This window comes from Pungitius pungitius, chromosome 13, assembly GCF_949316345.1.
Source record: "Pungitius pungitius chromosome 13, fPunPun2.1, whole genome shotgun sequence".
Classification (NCBI taxonomy): domain Eukaryota; kingdom Metazoa; phylum Chordata; class Actinopteri; order Perciformes; family Gasterosteidae; genus Pungitius; species Pungitius pungitius.
Window position 1 is genome coordinate 8,711,295 of NC_084912.1, and position 23,047 is coordinate 8,734,341.

At 43.2% G+C, this 23,047-nt stretch overlaps 1 protein-coding gene across 1 annotated transcript; it reads right to left on the reverse strand.

Annotated features, from left to right (window-relative positions):
- Window positions 1-139: 139 nt before the first annotated feature.
- On the reverse strand, window positions 140-20,993 carry loxl4 (lysyl oxidase-like 4). Its single transcript, XM_037464787.2, has 14 exons — window positions 20,671-20,993; window positions 19,645-19,937; window positions 19,331-19,545; window positions 13,099-13,137; window positions 12,497-12,710; window positions 12,218-12,395; window positions 8,042-8,196; window positions 7,788-7,955; window positions 7,174-7,336; window positions 6,831-7,074; window positions 5,758-5,873; window positions 5,287-5,423; window positions 2,612-2,723; window positions 140-2,514 (listed from the first exon to the last, which is right to left on the reverse strand). The coding sequence occupies exons 1-14, from the start codon at window positions 20,981-20,983 to the stop codon at window positions 2,444-2,446; spliced, it is 2,418 nt and encodes an 805-aa protein (XP_037320684.2). The 5' UTR covers window positions 20,984-20,993; the 3' UTR covers window positions 140-2,443.
- Between the last annotated feature and the right edge of the window lie 2,054 nt (window positions 20,994-23,047).

Below are 23,047 nucleotides of genomic sequence, written 5' to 3' on the forward strand. Positions count from 1 at the left end.
TAATAATGAAACACAATTCTATCCACTTTCTCATCAACAAATATCCCCTGTTCAAGCGGTAAGAAGGAGCCAGGAAGCAGCGGACAGCTAATATGTGATAACGTTTTATTGATTCACAGTAATGATAAATAAATGGATTGCGATTTTGTCTTTAAGCCAGTGTCTATCCAAAGTTCTCCTCACGTTCCTCCATACGCATGTAGGCACAGATTACTTGTTGTAGGAGTGTATGCATCACAGCTAAGAGCAACCTAAATCACATGACATAAATATTATTTGTTTTTCTCTTTAAATGAGGTTAAAGTCCCTGAGAGCACAGCTTTCATTATGATTGTAGATAAGCACTGCATAGCTCACACTCTCAGCTTTAAAGACAAAATAAAACACAACTGGCCATGGAAAACAATGTCCCAGTGCTATGCCTAAAGCACGGGTACAATACAGTAATATGATGAGTGGTTAATATGAACCAACTTATGATATGAAATGGCAAATCATCTTAAATAACATATAACAGACCGTATATATGTCAGGAGGAACTGTACATAAGCAAAGAAAAATAGAAAATCATTTTAACAAACACTCATTTTAGTCCTTTAGATCCACCCTCTGACTTTGATGTCCAACAGTTTTAAATATTTGGGTTGACTGTGCAAGATTATAAAAAGTAACCAATTCTTTTTCTTTTTCTTCATGGAGTCATCACGGCCCAGTGAGGACGAAGATGATGTGCTAAAGTAATTCAGTCTGCAGTTGTCTTTATGACTTTGTGACTTGTCCTTTCCACATGGCGTCCTGGAAACTGGCCATTAGAAAACCGTCTTAAAAGGGTTTAAGACGTTAAGCCAATGGGGTAAAAACAACATGATGAACACATGTGAAGACAATGGAGTTGAATCATTGTTTGTTATGGAGTTAACAAGCTATCAAAGAAATTGTTTACTGTGTTGAAGCGTGAATTTAGGAGTTTCGGTCTTTTCTCCCAAACAAACATGTTGTTCTCGTTGGGGAGCTTCAAATGTCGGCTTGTGGTCTCTGAATGGCTGCCTACAAATACGCTGCTCTGGTTGTAAAAAGTGTGTATAATTCTTCTCAAAGTTTCCTCACACGTCTCTTTGTGTTTGACTTTCTCAAACGTTCACTGCTGGGCTCCCTTTAGTGGGTAGTGCGGGATGAACAGGTTAAGCAGTGATTAGTGTTTCTTCATGAAGCACATGCTGGAGCCATTTAACGTTTTTATCTCAAAACACAGCGCGTCTTCCCACCACAATACTGTGGTTTTTTCCTCCCACCAGAGAAAAACTAAGAGTAAAACTGTACAGTTACAGTTGTTTAATAACTAAAATAAATCATGTGAACTTTCTAATACTTTATCCCTTGTGATATCATTTTTCCTCTCTGATTAGTAACCTCTGAAAAAACTAAAAAATATTCAGTATTATTAAATAAACGCTAAAAAGCTTTTTACTGAGCATGCTGTTGATGCGTGAAATCCTTGAATAAATAAGGTTACAGCATAAATATTAAATTGAATATGAAAACAAAGATGAAGAATTCAAATAGAATAATTTAAATTGGTGGCATGAAAATAGTTATGGGGGCAAAACTAGAATACTGATGTTTAAAGGATAAAGTGCTCTTTTACAAAAAATGATTTGACCTTTTCTTTCTTAATCTAGATTAGAAGCAAAACATTGTAGCATAAATACTTTTTTTAAACAATGGTTTTGTTAAACAATGCAATGATAAAATATCAAATTAACTGTGAAAGAAAACTACCCAAATGCATTGCACAAACTGTTCACCTAAAATGTAGTGAGGTTATTATAGCGACGTGCACTATAATTAAAGAGCACCGATACGGAAGTAAAGTAAAAGCGCAACAACTAGAAAATTCAACAATTTGGGTGAAATAATGCTAAAAGAGCAATTATTAAATTATAGTAATGTTGCCACCAATGTTGCATTAAATCCGCTTTTTGACACAGAAATGACGTAAGCTCACAATATTATTATTAATTATTTCTTTGATTTTCCGCTCCTTTGAATTAGGAATGAGGTTCCCCGGCAGCACCATCTTCCCCGGTGTCTTTGTGAAGGATTAGTCATCGCAACTTCCTTAAGTTACTGGTCTTCCACATTTACAAAAATCTGTTTAGTCTGAATCATCATCTTCTTACTTAAGTAGAGTACAAAACACCATTTGAGCCATTTGGTAACTCCTCCACTCAATGGAGTCTCCGCAATGGTCGCTGCTGTGATATGATGCGCTTATGAATATCTTCTCCACGTCTGTGAAGAAGATGATCAGGCGCCATTTTGTATGTTGTCTGTCATTTTTAGGTCCTCAGTTCCCAAGGGCCCGGGGGCATCGACCTCAGCCCGCCCCGGGTGGTCTCTGGACCCCATTGGACCGGGCCTTTGCACCGGCCCCTGGGATGGGCTACACAAAGTTGTTGGTGATTTGCCTCTGGTGCTCAAACAGGTCTTCAATCTCTGCACTGTATGCATCGCCTGTAATAGAAAAAAAAAAGAGCATAACAATCAGGGACAGAGGAAGGTGAAAAGTTAAGATGAAGTGAGGAAGATGCAAAGGCCTTTCTGTCCTCACCTGCGTGACATCCATACATGAAGGCTCTGTGTCCATCGTATTTACACCGACATCTCATGACATTGTTCATGAAGTCAGACTCAGCCATGTCCATCGCGGGATTTACTTCCACCTGCGAGATGGCAAGATACAAACGGTTTAACATCACAATGTTTCTCTGACTTTATCTCTTGGTTTTCCTTGCTTTTATCGAATACTGTGCAGTGGTCGAACGAGGACCAAGCGGCCCCTCACTGCACGGCGAGAAGAAAAAAAAAAGAGCAGTTGGATGTAAAACTGTGAGGCCTGTTATTAAAAAGCACTCATGGCTGGTATTGTTTTTATATTCAATCCTTTTCTCATCTATAAAAAGCTGGATGACTTTTCCATACAGTATTTCTATTTTAAAAAGATAAATACACTGAATGATGTGCACTTGGCAGCCTACAGCGAAGCATATGGACTGAATAACATGCGGAGGTAAAACCCCGGCAAAGCAAAAGCCACACGGGTGGATCTTTAAAGAAAACTCAGCATGAATTAATTTAGCTTCAAAGATAGTTCTGCCCACAAAAAACTTGACAACTGGCTGTACATTGAGCGTCCCGGGACAGATGAAGTGTACAGGCTTGTGTTTTGGGATAGTAATATAAATAAATGATAAATTGAATTGCAATTGAATTAAAGATTAATCTAATCTGAAGTTCATTACATGTGGTTGCTCGTCACACCAACATAAGTGTAAGGACTGAATTGAACAGAAATTGAAGTATTTTTGCAATTGAGCGGTTTATACATCAGCATGTTTATAATACTGAGTGCTGGCATACACAATGCTAATAGTCTGTCATTTGCAGAGCAGCTCCAGAACTGCTGAAACAAGCATTCTGTTAGTCTGGTCTGGTGATAATACGGAGCAGCCTTTTACTCTAATAGCTGCTCTGTAAACTGCTACACCCGCTTTAAGTACATGTTACAAACAGCTACAGGGAGAAAGAATGCGAAATACACACATACAGAAAAAAAAGGCTTGGTCAAAGTTCAAAAGCTGCCTCTCAATTTTTTCGGGTAAATTGTGTAGGACCACAGTGTAGAAGAGGGCCCGGTTCAGCCGTAGAATGTGTTGCTCGGTGAGAAAGTGGCAATAAAAATAAAAAACAGGGCAGGAGGAATTCCTTGGAGGCAAATTAGCCGTTGCTAATGAAAGGGGGCCCTCGCTGCTGTTTGACCCGAGAGAGGCATGAGTTAATTTGGGAAATTGGGGTTTCGTGAGCGGTGGGTGGTTCAAGGGAAGGTCTGCTGAATCCTTCTGTAAGTGTCAGGAAAGGAGAAGTGAGACATCTGCTCTTTACTACATTACTACTCAGTAGTGAGAATGAGAAGGTGTTGAAAATGTTGAATAACTCACTCCCTGCGTGACTTTCTGTGTGTTTTCTCCCTTTTTTTTTACTGCTGCTCAGTTACATTTGCTTGTGCTTTTACTCCTCAAATGGCTCTGACCTTTTCACTTTAAGGAGTTTTTGTTCTTTGTTTCATTCCTTCCTTCCACCTCAACGTCGTAGCAATGTACGACTCTATAATTATACCCCATTTAACCTGCTTAAAATACATCTAATCAGCACATGAATATTATGCGCAAATATGTGTCACGCATGTTGCCGGTAAATTAAAGAAATCCTCCTTCAATTGAGAGTAGAGAAGTGTCATTACGAAGGCTCAGAGTGACCCATCAGGCCGACAGGGTGGCAGCAGTCATTATCAGACAGACAGTTACACTGTAGCTAATCTGCCACAGCTGGGAGGTAATTGGCAGCATGAGATCTGAGGAAGCCTGGGTACATGGTGGGACCAGAAGTTTGAACTGGAAATGGATGTTAATGGACGATAATGGGAGAAGGAGTCCTTGATGTGTTTTAGTTGAGCCGCCGCGATGACTCGACCGATCGACCTGGGCCAAAGTAATGACAGGTAGAGGCATGGCTGAGGTGATGACTGGGATGAGGGGCGGTCGAGAGGGTTTTACTGAAATAGACGGAAATCCATCTTAAGATCGTCAGAAGCTCGTTGTCATTAACTAAATCTTCATCATTAAAGCTTGGGCTGGGAATCTTTTATCGCAAATCTAATGATTGGACGGGATTACAGTCTGGCAACAGGTATCTGATTTTTTCATATATGCTGTCGGTTGTAATGATACTTTTAACAAAAAAATATTTTAAATGGATAAAGTAATTGTTTAATTTTTGGTGGAATATTGCATATATCAGTTCCATTCGGTTAGAGGAGAAGATCGATACCACTTTCATATGTGTTTGCCTCATATAAAGATACAGCCAGCGGGCAGTTAGCTTAGCTTAGCACTAGACTGGAAACATTAGCATATTATAGTTTACAAATAATGGTAACGGGTAGACACTTTGGCGAGTGTCGGACTATTTCTTGGCTCATTTCTTCGGATCTTCCCCATAAAGTTACAAGGTAACTGAGAGGAACGGCAGCAAACCACTGCTCCCTGAAACTAAGCTGTTTGGAAGTTATTTGTTGAGGTAAAATAGGCTAACTGGCTTCTGGCAGTAGTTTCCTATTCCTATTTAGTTTCCTCCCAAAATGTCGAGCTATTGCTTCAGACAGAAGATACTCCTAAAAGCGCCCAAAATGCAAAAAGCAGAGGAAAGAAATATGAAGTGACTTGTGACCTGGAAGATGTAATCTCCTGGCCGTACGTCCGTAACGTCCACCCACTGACAGTCAATGTCGTGGCGATACGTATCCCAGCATCCCACAGAGATGCCCTGTTCACCCATATTGTAGCAGGAGAAGCGCTTCTGGAGTCCTGATAAACACACACACACACACACCAAACAACAGCATTATGACTCACAACATCAAAGCTCATTTAATGCCCAGCACTCCCTGTTATTTCTAAGAGCCTTTAGCTTTCTAAATTGCGTCAGACTACATATGAACCATTTTTTTCTCCACAAGCGCTATTTCATCCATGATGCAACAAGCAAATGAAGGGTGAAAAAACAACAAACAGCAGCGATATAAAACATTAACCACAAAGTAAAAATCTAAATCGCAGTAGCTGAAATATTGATATTAATTTCCTGTCACTAATGGGAGAGACTTTTTCAGTGGGAATCCTGAATAGTGGTGAACATTACCATCAGGGCAATACGTGTCCTCCAGACAGAAACTGGCCTTGTGTCCCTCTGCAACCCTTGTGCCATTCAGAGTCAGCAGGTCGTAGTGTGTGAACACCTCGATGCTGTGGTAGTGCCTGGGATGACAGAAGGGGAAAGTCCAGGTGAGAGTGTGCGTGCGTGCGTGTCTGCACGTCCATGCGTGTGTGCATATACGCAGGCTGAACACTGGCCCCCTATGGCAGGTATCCTGGTGACCTCACTGCATGAACATGACCGTGGGTGTCACCGTGGAACCTTCCACAGAGGCTTGTTTTAGCCCCCGGCTCGGCGGGGCTGTTTACTCGTGCCGAGTGAATGGGGCGCTTTGAAACACACGTGTACAGCTCCGACGTGTTGTTGCAACAAACTGAAATGGAGCCGATTGTGCGTTTGCTAGCCCTGTCCGTTGTGTTACACTGGACCTGGGGTAACTGGATCGGTCCAGCCCTCATTTCTAAGGACACGAGCTGCCGGGTGGATGAGGAATCTGGAGGGGTGACCGCGCTGTCTCGGGCCACCCGTAACTTAGAGAGACACATGTCACACAGCCAACACTGTGGGCCTGAAGTGGCTCCTTCTTCTCCCATGACTACAGGCCTCAAAGTGTTCTCCTCATCTGACAAGAAACTAACCTACAGAGGGGAACAAGGGGATGTGGAGAGGAAGTAGATCCGAGGACAAAAGGTTGTGTATTTATAGGTATGCACCGAGGCCCTTGGTCGTGGAAAAGGGCTCTTGTGTTTTTAATGGCAGTGTTAAAACCACTGCAGCCGCCTCGTACACCATACAGTACCTGCCCCAACACAGAGATCACACTTCAACTTGTTTTCTTTCCTGGTAGCAATTTAATGCAATTAAACTAAATATAATGCAAATTACTCTACGTGGAGTAATTTGCACGTGTAAGCAAATTTGAATACCTATTTCCAGGTGGGGATTTACCACAAGGGCCACCACACAAATGCCACTTATAGCAAGCACTTAAAAAGTTCTTTCCATTGCATCAACCTCAGCAGTGTAACACCCCTGTGAACCCTGGTGGGACGCTCTACCTGTGACACTGGTGCCATGTCCAGCTCTCTCTTGTCGCTTTGGGTCTGAAATCGGAGCGGCCCAGGTTCATAATGCGGGAGGAGAAGCGCAGCAGGCGTCGGTGGCCATAAGGCCAGTTCATCCTGGCCGCGGACGAGGACAGACAGTTCTCCTCGTTGGCGCAGCTCAGCAGGTGGAGGGGTCGGTCCTCCAGGTAGGCGGTCTCCTGGACCAGCTGGGCATCCAGAACCAGGTCGGGCGCCGCTGAAGCAGGATCAGATGTGAACGGGGTTATGTTAGGGTTTCATCAGATGTGGAAAACGAGGAGACTACGGGGAGCTTCAGGAAGACGGCTGGACTTACTGTCTGAACAGGTGACCCCAGCAGCCTTAGTCCCGCCGCCTCGAGGACAATGGACATGATTGTTGCGGCGACACTGTTGAATAGAAAGCTCTGTGCCCACACAGTGAGTTCCACTCAGGATGACATCTGCTGCATTTGGCTCACCGGGCCAGTACCAGGTCTCCTGTCAGAGGAAGGGCGTGGGGGCGTGGGGGTGGGGGGGGGGGGGGCACATCACAAGGACAGCTTGTCAGGTTTTCCATCAATGAGCAGTATCACAGATCATTGTCCACCACAGTGAATACAGGGGCAGTAACTATGGATTGGCCTCTGTGTTCGTGTGGTTGTTTTATCAATACCGTAGACACTGCTGATGGGATTTTGACAAATCTTGAATGAATAATTCCTCATATCTGACTTTTTAAAAATTAAACGTATTAGTTTGCCGATGGGAACATTGCATGTTTTGTTCATTCAAGACACCAAGCCCATCCATTTACATTCTGATTATCAGACTTCAATAAAAAAAGTTTTTCCAAATGACACAGATTAAGGAGTGGCACTGCAGTCAGAAATCAAAGTGACATTCTTGCTGCCACCTTGTCAGTAATGAATGTAGCGTCGGCCCCGGTTACCTGATGAGCGCTGGCAGCGAAGCCCAAGCCGAGCTGCCTGCATAGCACCATGGCCTCGTTGATGCCCCAGTTCTCACTGCAGACGGAGCCCCAGCGCTTACGACCCCCAACCTCCATCAACACCTCCACGCGGCCCTCTGCTGGGACTCTACCGCCAACAAGTCGCACCTGAAAACCCATTGAGGATTACCTGGGTGACGCTCAGTGAAAGCTGATGAGCGTATATCATGGGATGTTTTTATTAGTTTCCATACCGTGTTCTCCACTCCGGTCTTTGGGACGTTGCAGCGCACTGAGGCGTCCTGACTGTGTTTGAATGTCCACGGTTGGACTTCCTGGAAGTAGCAGTCCAGGATGGAGCGCTCTGACCCCCTACACTGGACACTGTTCATATGGATAGGACCCGTACCTGAAGAGGGAAAGAGGAGCAGAGTTAGATTTTAAAAACTATTCATACAAAAATAAAGCAGGGAAATACAGAAGCAAGATGGTTACGGCTATAGGGCAATCGTTTCTTGTGCATAGTTTGAGGCCACCCAACATAGCAGATTTTATCATGCAAACAACATACACACACACACACGTGTAACACTCTGTATTTCTTTCATATAAACGTGCTTTCTCTACGTAAGCGCCACGCCGACAATGACAAAGCTTCTGTTGCGACACAATGCTCCTGAAAGCCAAGCAGCAGCCCCAGAAACGGCTATTTAAGGGGTCTGTCACACCTCATTACCACCACTGTGTTGCCTCGGGCACAACAACAACAACAACGTGGTGTGAAGTCCACCACGCTGGGTGAGCAAACAAGGTGAAATCTGTGGCAACGAAATAAAAGACTGTCACTTGTAGTCGCTTGCCAAATAAAGACGGTGGGAATACAAAGCAAACAGCTGCTGCCACAATGACTGCTGTGAATTAACACACAGAACTAACCATGGATTCTGGGTTTTCTTAAAACTACAGGAAAAAACTGAACACTTGCACCAAGGCAGCATTGAAATAAACACAACCCAAACCACACAAAACAATGGGGAGAAAAACAAGAAGGAAGAGCGGGAAGGAAGGAGACTGTAATGGTAGCGATGAGATTGTAGTCTAACCCAAACGGCCTCTGTGGTGGTTTGTGTTGATTGTGGGCCTGCGCACTGGTCACCATGCGTGGGTCCATGCGCATGAAAAAGAGACATCTAAACTTGCACCTCTATCAGCGATGTAAAGGCCACAAACTACATCCAGACCCCCAATGTTTAACTTATCACGACAAACACAGGGCACATGTTAGGGACCCTCAAATTGAGCAGCGAAGAGATATGGAAATCCACAAAGAACAGAAATAAATTCCAGGAAACTGGTCACACACACACAGACACACTCACTCCACTGTGTATGTAAAGTTCACAATCAACGTTTCGCAATAAAATAACAATGTTGATCAAGGAAACAGGTCCTTGTAATTCAACTCACTGATTACAGTGATGATTTAATGATGCTGGGAGGAAGAGATGCTTTTGCAATTTTCTTCACTTTAATTCCCATTGACATCCATTTCACAAAAGATCAAATTATGAACTTCTTCATAAAATCTTAAAGATTAACAGACAGATTCAGCTATAAGAGCAACATTGAGGGATGAAATCAATGTGGTAGCTTAAATTAAGTATTTTTTTAGAATCTGATTTAATTTAATTACCATATAATTCATTTTGGCAGATGCCACAGATCATTTGGACAATTTAGAAAATTCACTGAAGGGGATGGAAACATAAGTCACATTCTTGTTGAGAATAGTAAAAATAGTTTTTGGTTACAAGGGAATGCTGTTCTTTTTCACTCTGAAATTACACTGTTTTAGGCACATTCATGTAGTCTGTGAAGTTTTTATTTTCATGGAACGTCTTTTCCAACAAAAACTATGTCGCCAGCCAGCCTTTGGGCTCTTAGATGGAAGAAGCCAACCAGCATCAAGCAGCATGCTTCCTTTTCCTCTGTCAACAGGAGCAACAAAGAGACACCGTGATTTATTCCAGAGGGGGATAACATGTGCCTTTGAGCACCTGCATACCGACTGTATTGTGCAGGTAAGTGCATTTGTGCGAGCAAGTGAGACCACATTCAAAGCAAGAATCCCTGACTAGCAGACCGCCTCCAGCCAGCCGACCAAAACCTTTATCACATTTAGTCATCATAAATAAGAAAATGAGCTTCAGTGGGATCTCGTTGCCGGGCCGACTGAAGAAAATATGTTCATCTGGCAGTTGTGTTTGAGTTTAATTCAGAATCAATTAATCATTTTTCAGATTAAGCATTGCACAAACTCCAATTTTAAAGAATTCACTCTTTCAGGAAGTCTCTCAGTGAGGGTTTGTTCTATCTAAAGAGTCTATTTTTGACTGTTTCCATATAGCCCTGTGTTTATGTGGCCTTGGAGCACATGGAAAATTATATGTCAGTAAAATGTCTAACAGGGTGCATGTTATAGAAAGGACGCCATGAGGACTTTGAAGTCCAATCATCCTCCAATAGTGTAAGACAGAGACGGAGGAAAAAGGGAGAGTGGTGTGTGTGTGTGTGTGTGTGTGTGGGTGTGTGTGTGTAAATGGGTGTTTGCTACGTTTGTGTGTGAAGTGGTTAATGGGTCCTTTTATTGCACAACGAGAAACGCAAAGCGGTAGGTCTTGGGCGTAAAGACGTCTCCAAGCATACCTGATATTTTGGTTTATGCACGTGTGCGGTGCAAATGGGCTGAGTGAGGGTGAAGATAGATCAGAGGCTCATATCACGGTCTCATCTACTGAGAGACCGCTCTGCAAATCACACGCACAACGTGAACACACAGCACCACAAATATGCAGCCAGAGTACAACAACAAATAACACAACCGTCAATTCGATGTCGTTTCAGTAGTCAAATAGTCAAATGGAGAGTATGTTGGGTTATGACGTCCAGGATTAATAAACTCCTGTAATTATACAAAGGTTTAGCCAACCATACCGAGGTGTGTCGCAGTGTGTGTGTGTGTGTGTGTGTGTGTGTGTGTGTGGGGGGATGTTCTGCAGCAGCCTGTTGTAGTTTGTTCCTTATCGGGGCAAACGAAATACGTACGTAGTCCGTTGGTATTACAGCACTTTTCCAACTGCCTTTTGCAGATTTACCAACATGGTTATGATGGCTGAAGGGATTTAACTAACTAAAAGAACAGCTTGTCAAACAGTATCTAGCGATGTGCAATGCTCTTTAGATAAATGGATGAATGCAGATGGTTTAATGATGTTCCTGGATTATCCATACTAGTTTTTTTCATCAGATCTAAACACAACTAATCTAACTAATCTTCCACCAAAACCCACTTCCAGGAACAGTGTTAAAAATAATCTGGTCAAAATCGTTTGTCAAACCGAAGCCTAGTCTTGTTATAAAGACTGATTTTCAGATATACAAGCCAGGCCTTGCCCATACACATACGTAGTTTTGTTATTTGATCGTGGAAAACCTATTTTAGTACTAAAATATAATTCTTTTTGTACCTTCCTGACACCTCTCAGCCTCAGACTGCTGGAACCATGAAGGACCTGAACTCAACAACTACAAAAGTGGTGACTGAACCCAAAGTGCAAGGGGCGTTGATCCCAAGATTAGCCACCTAGACCAGATGTTGGTCTTGTTAGACTCATCAAAAAGACGGTAGCATAACATACATCATCCCTTCAGAATCCAATTTAAGTGGTTGAAATGTAAAAGGGACTAATCTAACTCAAACAAAAATACCCTATGATCCGGAGAACAACTGAACCAGCAGGCTGTCATTCCACATTTCATCTCAATAAGCATGATTAGAGACTACACCCAATCCTGAGGAGCTGTTCTCACATCTCATAAGGGTGGGGACACCACTGGCGCAGCTGGACAGTGACTTCGGTCTGTTCATCACCAAAGAGGAAAAATTGTAATCGAAGGAAAAAGACCACAGAACTCAGGGAGTGAATAAAAAAACTTGCTTGAAGCCAGCAAGATTATATCCGTGGCTTTAATAACCAAATCCCAATGTAAACCACCATGGCTTATAGTCTTACTTTTTGTGAGTGCGTGTGTTTGAGCAAATGTGCAAGGTGTTTGGGCAGCTGGTGCCCCTGGAACATCAAATATGTTGCTTCATAAGTTAAGGCTCACACACACACACACACACAGACACACACACACATGCCCACGTAGTATCTGATCTGTGAGGGCAGACGGGTGCAGCAACCTTAGATAAGCAAAAGACTGAGAGAAAAAAAAGTCGCCCTGTCTTCTCTGGAATGCAATGACGCACAATAAACACACTCAAACACCCAAATTGCAGACTCAAAAGACTGAGATTAAATGTGGAATTTCCAGTCTGTTTCATCTGAAAGCATTTCGCTCTGAGCAACAGCAGATCTCTCGCTCACCTTGACCCATAAAGGCTCCATTCAGGGCATCCTTTGCGCTGCCGAAGCCCAGTTCTCTGCACACCACGCTGGCTGCGGGTCTTTCCCACATGTGGTCCACGATGGTCCCCCACTTTCCGTCTCGGAGCACCTCCACGCGACCCTCTCCCAGCCTGGGGCCGGCCTTCAGGCGCACCGGCTGTAACGGGCAGCCGAGGGCAACAATGGTGGAAATAAGTCACCTGATCCTCATGTGAAGGCCATGAACGCTGTGTTTGATGTGACTGAATGCATCTTTACCACAGCTGGATGGGGGGCCTGGGGTCTTCCTGAGGAGATGCGAGCAAACTGAGGGCCTGGCACACACTTCACTATTGCATGTCTCCCGTTCTTACAAGGACTGGGACTTCGGGGGATGGACAGCTGAGAAAGACACTCTGACAGGAAGTTCTCAGTACCCAGACAGTGGACCTTTTCCACCCAGAATCCCTTTTTCTTTGACATGATGCTCAATCTAGAAAGAAGACAAAGTTTGTTATGATATATTCAACAAAGCACCCGATAACTTGGTTTTAAATCTTGAGTAGCTCTCAAAAACATGAAATGTTCAGGAATTTGTTCAAAAATGTAAATTAGGATTAAATTCAGCGTTCAAAAAACAAATAAAGGCCAATCTGCTTCATAAGAACTGTCTGGCTCTGGTTTGATCAAATGTGATTGACCGTACTGGCAACATAACATCACTTTTGAATCCAAGCCCATCATTAGCGCACAAAAAATAATATGTTGTTAACGTGGGACCTCAGTGCAAGAAACTGCAGATTTTAGATGAAGTTAAACTTGAGTTAGTCATAAAATGCATGAGGTCAAAAATAGCTGTGAAACATTTAACCTTTTATTACCTCGTTAAAGGATCTGCAACCTTGGTATCCCATATTTTCCTGTAAAGGAAACAAAGAACAGATGTTAGCTTTGTATACATGTTGAGGTTCAACAGACACGCGTACTGTATCACCCTGTGAGGTGACCTGGCTCACTGCTGTAGCATCTGCTGCTTGTTTTATATGTAACCTGGCCACACAGGAGGGATTCAGTAGTGGCACAAACACTTGGTGATGACTTCCAATAGTTACGGCTCAGACGAGGGCCTTATCAAGAGGAGGAATCATACAGCTATACATATCTACATCTATACAGATATAGATATAGATATACTGTATATGTGTTGTGTATGAAACCAGGTGGAGCTGTGAGTGTGGCTTTGTGGTGTAAAATGAGATGTTCTTGTTCTCTTTTAACAACTTCACTTTTTGTCTCCCTTTTCTTTCTTTATAGGTTCAGTAGCATGTATTTCCATCTGGAATGCGGCCTGCTTGCTATTTACTATGTTGATGTTGAGTGTAAGTGGTAAAGTACTTCCTGTCACCAACATAAGGATAAGTGTGAAACAGGAATGTGCTGGTGAGTAAGTTTCATCTAAATTAAATTAAATTAAATCAACTTTCATTTAAATGGATCCTCGAAATATAAGACTTTAGCATTCCATTTGCAATATTACAGAGTTTTGCACTAACTACAGGACATAGGAACTAAGAATAGGGACTATGAGGCAGACATGTTGAACCTCCATAGACACACAAAGTCCAACAAATCTTGACATTGAACTTCAGTGATGTAAAACATTTCCGGGCAACCCAACATGGTTTGACTAAGGACGATGTACAAACATAACTCTGGCAACACATTGCATGTCCGAGCGATGCCAGGACCAGACTCACTGGCTGACTCGGTCGAGCTGTGGAGAGGAAAGCCTTCTGTTCTCTTGGCAGACAAGCAGAGCAGACACGCCACACAGGCCGAGCCAGTCCACCCTCGAACCACAGTCACACACATTCACATCCATTACACCAAAGAAATCCTCAACTAATGCTTTTACCTTCAAATAAAAAAATAGAATAATCGTAAATGCATATGTAAAACACATTGATCCACAACGCTAATTACAGAGGGTCATTCACCCATTCACACAAGAAGGATGATCTGATCATTTGGAAGAAATTTGGGGTTTAGCATCCTGAAAGTGATCACTTGACAACACTCTCCTGAGCTACAGTTGCCATGTTGTCCAGTCATTGTCTAGAATGTCTCGCTATAAACTATTCCCATTGCAAATCCCTTTAAGTTCACCAACATGGCTCAGGATATTTGGATGAAAGCACAGGTAGATCAATCTTTGATCTTCAACACTCACACATTGTAGGCTCTTTTCTAGAAGATTAAAGTAAGATATATGTTTAAAACAAGCTGAGGATGTTGTAATCAAAAGCAGCGTTGTCTCCTACATTATGTTATGTAGATGTTTGTGTCAAGTTATGGAGCGCTGACTTAACACTTTAAAAGTCACATAACAACCATTGCAGCAAGAAGTCAATGAGCCAAAAGAGATTAGCATTTGGTCAGGAAGAATACTTTAAAATGTAATTTAGCAAATGGACATGTTTTGCAATTAAAATGGACTTTAGGTTGTTTTACTGCTCTGAGCAGATTAAACAATGAAATAAAATCGTTTGACTTGATTAGGCAGAAAAATCCCCTCATTTAAAACCACCTGCAGGGGCCTAAATAAAGTCAAGAGACCTACTGACACTGTTGTTTAATACTTACTCTTAGCGGTTTCTTAAATTACACTTGTAAGATACATCTTGCGTCTAACATAAGGCTATGCAGTAACATGCCATTAGAGATAGACAGTGAGGAGCATGCACACACACAGACACACACACTCAGCCAGTTTCCCATGAGACAAACATGTCTGTGACTTGTTTGTGACCTCACCACAGACCAATCAGCTGACCATTTTCCCTCTTCAGAGACCAACAGGACCACTACAAGCTGTAAATGATACCTTCAGCCAACAGGCCTTCCATTTGTCCAAAGCTAGAATTCACCAATGTTGAACTTCATTCAATGGAGATAAAACAATGCATATATGTCACTTTTTATACATAACATTAAAAAATAATGTAATTCCCTTAGTTATGCACTAAGAAATCGAGATAAATACATACATGTTACTGAAACAGGTCACATGAGCAGTGGGACGTTGTTTCTCTAAATGCTGTGTTCTGTGTTAGTTTGTTTTCCGCCTTCATCGGTCTTGTTAAAGAATGCAAGCAGTGTTTCCAGCACTTGATGTGGAGCCAAGAAGCAGCAGCTAATGATAGGCAGTCCCACCCGCCTGTTAAAAGACGAGCATTACACCACTGTTTGGGTTGCATCAACCTGACACTGCGCCACTGCGCCAATATTTCTATGTCGTCTGGTTTTAACGTAAAAGATAAAACCTAAAAAAATCAGTTTTTTTATTTTAAAATGCTTAAAAATTGTAAATATGGGTGTTGGCATTAATGACATTAACCCTTTCCCTTTTCATAATCTATGTAACTGTACTACATCTAACATCATGTCAGATTATAATTAAGATTAAAATTTAGTTGAATTTTATGTTCTCCTTTAAAAAAATAAATCTGATTACAGCTGAAAAAAATGCCCATAACTAAAAATGTTGACCTTTTTATACACTATGCCATGAGTTCTAAGAACGCTACATTATGTGACCATTATACCGTGGTTTACAGGCTCCTTATTCAGCTCATTAGGTGTCAAGACACCGTAAAATAGTTTTTGCCGTGCTCATCAAGCCATTATCGTAACCTTGGACTTAACCCTCAGCTAAATAATGGAAAAAAGGCCAAAGAAGAAATACATTTTTCTTATACAAACTACACTGTTACCATAATTAATATTTGACTATTTAATTGTCCCTACTTTGAGAATGATCTTGCATCTTAAATAGTTGATAAATATTCCCATGCAGACCAGTATGGGCTGAGAACTACAAATGCTTCAAGTCAGTTTTGAAGGGCGCTTTTCAGTCCAGATCACAAAAATAGCCACCGGCGCGCATACAAAAATGAAAAGATCCTGAAATAAATTATAGAGAAGGTCACTGAGGAAGATCACACGGACATCACACAGGGAAGCCACAATCACTCACTCAAAATGTCACATAAAAGCCTGAAAATGATACCTTCATCATGAGAGAATTTCAGCTGAAACACAATTTAAAAAATAAAATACCGGTTAAGTCCCCAAATCACCACGGTGACAGAGGAAGACAGACAGCTGCTGACACAGCGGCCCGCGCTGCAAACTGCAGCAGTAATTGGACATATTTCACACGAGCAAGCGAAAAGCTGGCTTGTCTGACCGCTGCTCATGTGCTCTCTCTCCATCTCCTCTTTCTCTTGGTACTCTCGTCCGCCATTGTATGTTTTACTCTCTCACACACACACACACACACACACAGCTATAATTGTGGGTGTATCTTTTTTTTTCACTCGCAGCTGAATCCAAGGAGAGCCTCATCCGGACCAACCTGTAATTACAGCATCTTCAGAGTCTCGTCCAAGAGACACAGGGAGGCGAGAGACATGGCACGCTCCGGGACCTCTGAGAGTACTTGGAGTGAGATGGAGAGACTGCGAAGGAGGGTCACTGGCTGAGTTTGGCCAAACCATGCAACACAATCCTAAACTTCTCTGGCAACTGTTTAAGCGGAATATGTTACATGAAAACTGAACATCGTTTCTCCTTAACTTTGCTCATGTTTTCCACATTCTTTAAAATAACAGTGGCCATTTCAGTCAGAGGGCAATCCTTACAATTACCCCTAAGTAAAGGCTAAAACAGCTTTATCTGCGTTTTATTCTCCGCTTGTAACCGCGAGTTGTACATAAACACTCAGAACCGAACATTGTCAGACAACTTGAGTTACACAACATTTACTTTTCACTAGCAGCAAAGACGTTGATGGTACTCCATGAACGGGTCCGAGGTCAAACACACATTTAGTGAGACAACAACTATCTGCGGAGATGGAGAACAGGTACAGATTTGGAAACCAACACACCATCGCGGTTCCAGGCAGACACGCAGACCGGGATGCATCACGTCACAACCGCTTCCATGCTAAAGCCTTATAATTTACACGCCCAGTAAAGAAAATCCTCATAATGACACCGGCCCGCCCAAACCTTTCACTGTACATTTAGAAGCAGATACGTTGAGTAAGCACTTTGCCATTGTTTAGGTTTTTTCTTGACCTTGGGAAAAGATTTCGCAGGCTCCTGTCCAAGTCCTTCAAGCTACAGCAGCCCTGTCCTCCTCCGTCACATCTCCCTTCCTCGGTGAGCAGCCAAATCTTTTATGTGACATCCATACAAATCCACCCGTCTAATCCTCACTCAACTGCTACTTGTAATTCTCATCTCCCATTGTGTGCATGGTGTGGTGAACCTCTACTGGGATAGAAAATCCCACCTGCAATGCGGGAAAGCGGTGCTCTAGTAAATGGGTCGGGGGCCACGTTGTTTGACCGCAGCTGGACTCTATAGCTGAAGGTATGATCCCTGACGACGCCTTCGTCCGAACAGCAGAACCCCTGCGCTCCACCCGTGGGGAAATTGAAAAATACTTGAGCGTGTTTCCAAAGGGATCTTTGTAAAGTAATTTTTAAAAGCTTGTGGTCTGTCGCCAGTGGAGTCAAGAGAGAGGGAAGGAATAGCTAACTGTGAATCGCTTGTCCGAACCAGATCTCCGCTGAGGACAGCAAACGGTCAGACACTGTTCATTCCTATAATAGCAGTGGAGTAATTGTCTGCCATTGTGTGGTCCTCCTGTGGTAGAAGAGAAGGGCCATACCAAACTCTAACGTCAGAGAGGGAATATGGAAGGCAAAATACAATACATTAAAGTCCATGTCTCAGTGGAGAAGTGGTTCCATGCACGTGTCCAGGCTGTGGCTGGGAATTAACCTCAACACTTCAACGCCATTTTTTAACTTCATTCTCTTTTCAAGAGTTAAAGAAGATTGACAGCACACACATCTTTCAGTTAAATATAGCTGGACCCAGAAGGAGATTTGCTCCAATTAACATTAAGACTGAAAACAGGAGGAAACAGCAATCTTGGTTTAGTTTAAATGACACATCTGCCTACCAAAGCCTGTGAAATGTTAAAATACAGTTACATTTTCAATAGTTAACTTCCTTTGTTTGGGTGGATGGATATTGTAGACAGAGCAGGGGCAGATCTTTCCTCCCTTTCCTGTTATTATTTATGTTGGGCTACAATTTGAAAAGTGGTATCTTCTCAGTTAACTCTTGACAATGCAAATTGGTTTGTTTTATAAAATGAAAAGTATGGAATTAAATGCTTTAATTTCAAGTTATTTAGTTATTGCTTCGTTTTTCAGGAGAGTTTTTTAGGAAAGTTGTCCTGTGGGTACTTAATCTTAAAGCCAAGTTCATTTCAAAACTGAGAAACTGAGCAATAAACACTAAACCCATTTCTATGTTCCGTAACGTATTGTAACGTATCGAAAGACGTTTTGCTATTGGTACCAAGACTTAAGTGTTAAATTGGCAACACTATTGTGACACCCAGCCCTAGTACAACAAACACACTGGCAGCATGTCACACACAATGTCGAAGTGGGATGTAAAAGAGAGGTGGCTGACTTCAAGAAGGTGCCCTGCCAATAGAACACCCTCATCCCACTTCCCAACAGTCCCCTCTGTCCCACACACGGTATCAATGGGACAGTTAAACGTCCAATCAGCTGGGACATTACACCTCAGCTTTGAAATCTAAAAGTGAAAGTAGGGCTGTTTGTCTGAGAGCTGCGGGGTGAAGATAGCATCAGGGAGGGAGAGAGAGAGAGAGCGAGAGAGAGAGGGGTGTAGAGAAACAGACAGGTATTCCTTAATCACCATCCTGAGGCTCAGGTAAGCAGAGGGGAGGAAAGGGGCACCCGGGGCAGAAGTGGCTGGGGGAGGAAGATAAGCCCAACAAAAGGCTTTTACTGAGACGGGCTCTAAATGGAATGCCACGTCGTTTTTTTTTCCTCCTCTACGGGATGAGTTTTTGTCCTCTTAACGATGGAATGAGCGGCAAGCGTGTTGCCTTTCTGAACTACTGTCAATGGCGTGAAGCGTGATCCAATAACCTGAGTTCATAGAGAGGAAACGCGCTGCCCTCCGTGTGCCTGACAGGAGAGAAATGTCTACTCACTTGTACAATTTGACGTTGTGCTGGGTAGCCTCCGGAAAGCCCAGCATCCCGCACACAACTCGGCTGCTGTTGACGCTCCAGCCGAGGTCGCAGACCTGCCTCCATCTTCCAGCGTGCTTCACCTCTACCACACCCTCCGTGATTAGGGTCTTCCTCTTGGTCGCCATGAGGATGGGACGAAGACGTACCTCCTCGATTTGCACCTTACTGTGACCCTTTGGGAAGATGCACATCACCTCCAGTGTTAAAGTGCCTTTTTTTTTTTTTTTTTTTGGAGAACGGAACAGCCATGTGTAAGAATCCGGCTGCCTTACCTGGTGGTGTCTCTGGAACCTGGGGGTCTCGTCCTGATGTCCGTTTCCATAGTAGCCATAGCCTGGGTGCCTGCGGGTGGCCACGAGGCCCTGCCACTGAGGTGCAGGGCTGCCGTTGGGCCTGGCAGCAGCCGGGCTGTGACCGGCTGCCTGGTCCAGCCTTTGCTCCTGGACGCACACCACCCCGAGGTCTTCAGCGTGTTTGCAGTCATTCACCCCCCAACCGTTGTGTTTGCAGTCTTTCAAAGACTGCTCTGTGCCGTCGCAGCGTACGTTATCCATCCATATTGGGCCTTGTGGGAGAATAAACAAGTATTACTTTATTCAGTGAGAACAGACAGACACAAGGGCCCCGATCCGTTCCTAACACTTGACTTTTTACTGGCACTCTTATTTAAGGTTGCACCTTGCCGGTGTGTTTAGCGCTAGATACATAGTATTTAACAAGGCAGGGAGCTGTAGATCCTTTGAATCCACTCAACCTTCTCTTTAATTTGGATTTAAAAGAAGCACTAAAGAATGTCCATAAATCACAGCAAGTGTTGCACAACTCTGGTAAGCAAATACTGTCATTATTCTAAAACAGAAATGCCCATTTAGGCCCATATTATTTGCTCTGCCAGGCGACCTTAACGAGATGTAGGCTCCAATCCCACAACAAGTTTTCTTTGTCACTTTATGATGTTAGTTATTTTGGATGTCTTAATTGGGGGTCTTTTCATGAAGCCTTACATTTAGTGTGTAGTGGGGGTAACACACTGTAGCATTGAAGTTTTACAAGGTACAGGTTGTCATAAACTAGTCCGAAATGGAAGCCCGCCATTAAGGAATCTTAAATCTAATAAACGAAAAATGCCTAATAATACAACAGGCCTTTTTCAGGGCAGGAAACGCACAGGTGTAGTTTTTCAAGATCGGTTCAGATCGGTTTTGGCCAACAGGAACATGTTGACCTCGGACCTTTCATCGGTAAAATGTCTCCCCCCACCGACTTCGTTGTCACCCGTTTACAGGAAGTGCTCTCACCTGTTCCCTCTCCGTACTTGGCGCTGTGCGCCCACGTTACAGCGCTCCGGTAGCCCAGCTCTCGGCACACCACGTTGGCCATCTTGATGTCCACTTCATCGTCGCAGACGGTCCCCCAGGTGTTGTTGTGCAGCACCTCCACGCGGCCTTCGTGCGGCCCTTGCACGTTGTTGCCCGCCAAGCGCACCTTGGCGGCTGGCGCACGAGCCGCCCTGCGCTGAGAGGACGTGGTCCGCCGAGGGTCAGCAGTGGCGGGACAGCAGAGGGACAGCAGCAGGAGGAGGAGGAGGCTCAAGCAGAGGGTGCGGGTCATCGTGACTGAGAGGGCGGGGGGGGCGGGGATGTCTGCAGGTAAGAAAAGGAAACGCAGCATGATTCAATTTGTGTCTCTTCTCTTTATTTCAATGCAGTAGTTATTCTAATCATTTGTGTGAAATTGACCAGTGGAGTGATTTAACTTTCTTGTCAATTAAGCAGTCATTTTAAGCACAGGCTCATTTTCTCTGTAATAAGAAACATCTATCACTCCCTTTAGATATGTCGCTCCCGGGGATAAAGACTTGTTAATTCCCTTCAGTTAAACAGAAGGCATCCCGCCAGGACGGTGTTCAACGGACTAACGGTGACATCCTCTGGACAAAAATAGTTCAGGTAGTGTATTTGATGTCAGAACACCTTTTCACAGTGAGAGAGATGAAACTTGAGTGGTTCTGTAGTCCCACATTTGATTTAACTCACTAGGCCCAGCGGCCAAAACGCATAAAATGAACAGTCTCGCTTTTTACTCATGTCAAACTTTGCCATATAATTAAAGATACATCAACGCACCTTAGTCTCACAATCAAAGTGAAAAAACATCCCGTGAGTGTCACAGAGTCAAACACAGTAGTGGAAACAGACTGAAACATTAAAATTCCTGCATTCAATAAATACACAAAATCAGTTTATTTACTGTGACCATAAGGTTCTAAAGGATCAAACCAAAAACCAACAAACTCAGTGAATCAGTAAATCATAATCATAAATGTTACTGCTTCATTCAATGAGACACAATAAATAGTTATTTTAGATGTTTGAACGTTGGCCTTTTTTTAAATTAATCTAACTAAATGAAAAAATCCCGAAAGGAAACAAAGCATCTCTACACCTGTCGCACATATATTAAAACAATCAAGCAACAAAATGAATTTAACTAAGAAATGAAGTGAAAACAAGTGAATATTCTTTACCAGGAGAGAAGCGTGGAAGGTAAGGTGAAAGTTCACTCACCTGGCAAGCAGCAAATGCTTGGAGTGGTGAAAGTCACTGGCCAGGGGAGAGTGACTGAGGGAAGGAGGGTGGCTCCTAAATGCTCTCCCTATCCTCCCTTCTGCCCTCCTTCTCCCTACATCCCTCCCTCCAGCGTGTGCTCTCTCTCCCTCTGGGTATCTGATGCTGACATAATTCAAGCCCTAGAATGTAAAGCTAGTTTATTAGATTGGAACCCAATTTGCAAAATGCAAAATGCTCAAAGCGGTTTCTTATAAATTCTAAAGATATCCGAGCATCGGGTTCACTCCACTGACGGACGATTGCCATTTTAACTTCTTTACCGACATTTGAATAAATTGGGATGAATACATTTAAGTGCCTCTGAATGAGATCAGCTTTTTCTCACAGATAAGTGAATCTGATGATGAATGAAACGCCAGCAACCAGAGGACTCATCAGTTTTAGGACGCGGTGCTCAGCACCTCAGCAGGAATTGACTTAATGCATCATTCAACTCATTTCATGAGTTTCTTTTTCTGGCCTCTCTTCACCTCTCTTCTCTGATACGGCCGAAAACAGTTTACGCAACGGCCCTCTCGCGGCGTTACAAAACCCGATGGTGAACGTGTGTAAATGTACCAGCAGGAAAGGATCTGGTTCCAGAATAGTTTTCAAACATCAAGCCCCGAGTGTCTTAAAGAAGCTCCCTGCACCACAGGGTAGATATTTCCTTGTTGAGATGGCCACAAACCACCAAGTCTAAAATGGGCCTCACCGTAGCCATGGCGCACGTGACTGATGAGAATATGCCAAACACCACCGCCGCCCGCGACTATGCTACTACGGTCCAACCTATCATCATGGTACAGAATGCATAAAGATTTTAGTCATCAGGGTAGATCCAGATACAAAATTAGGAAAACCTTGTTTATGCCTTTCTAACCGAGATCACTTCAGTGCTCGGTCCGGTTCCCATTTAGGTTTCCTTAAGATGTGTTCTTGGGCCCTTTTCGACGCGTTTTAATCTTGTTTGTTTATTTTCTGGTGTAATTTTGGGACGATCTGGGGGCACATTTAGCTACATGCCCATGTTGGGCCTCAGGGTGTTTTGTTGATGAACTGTATT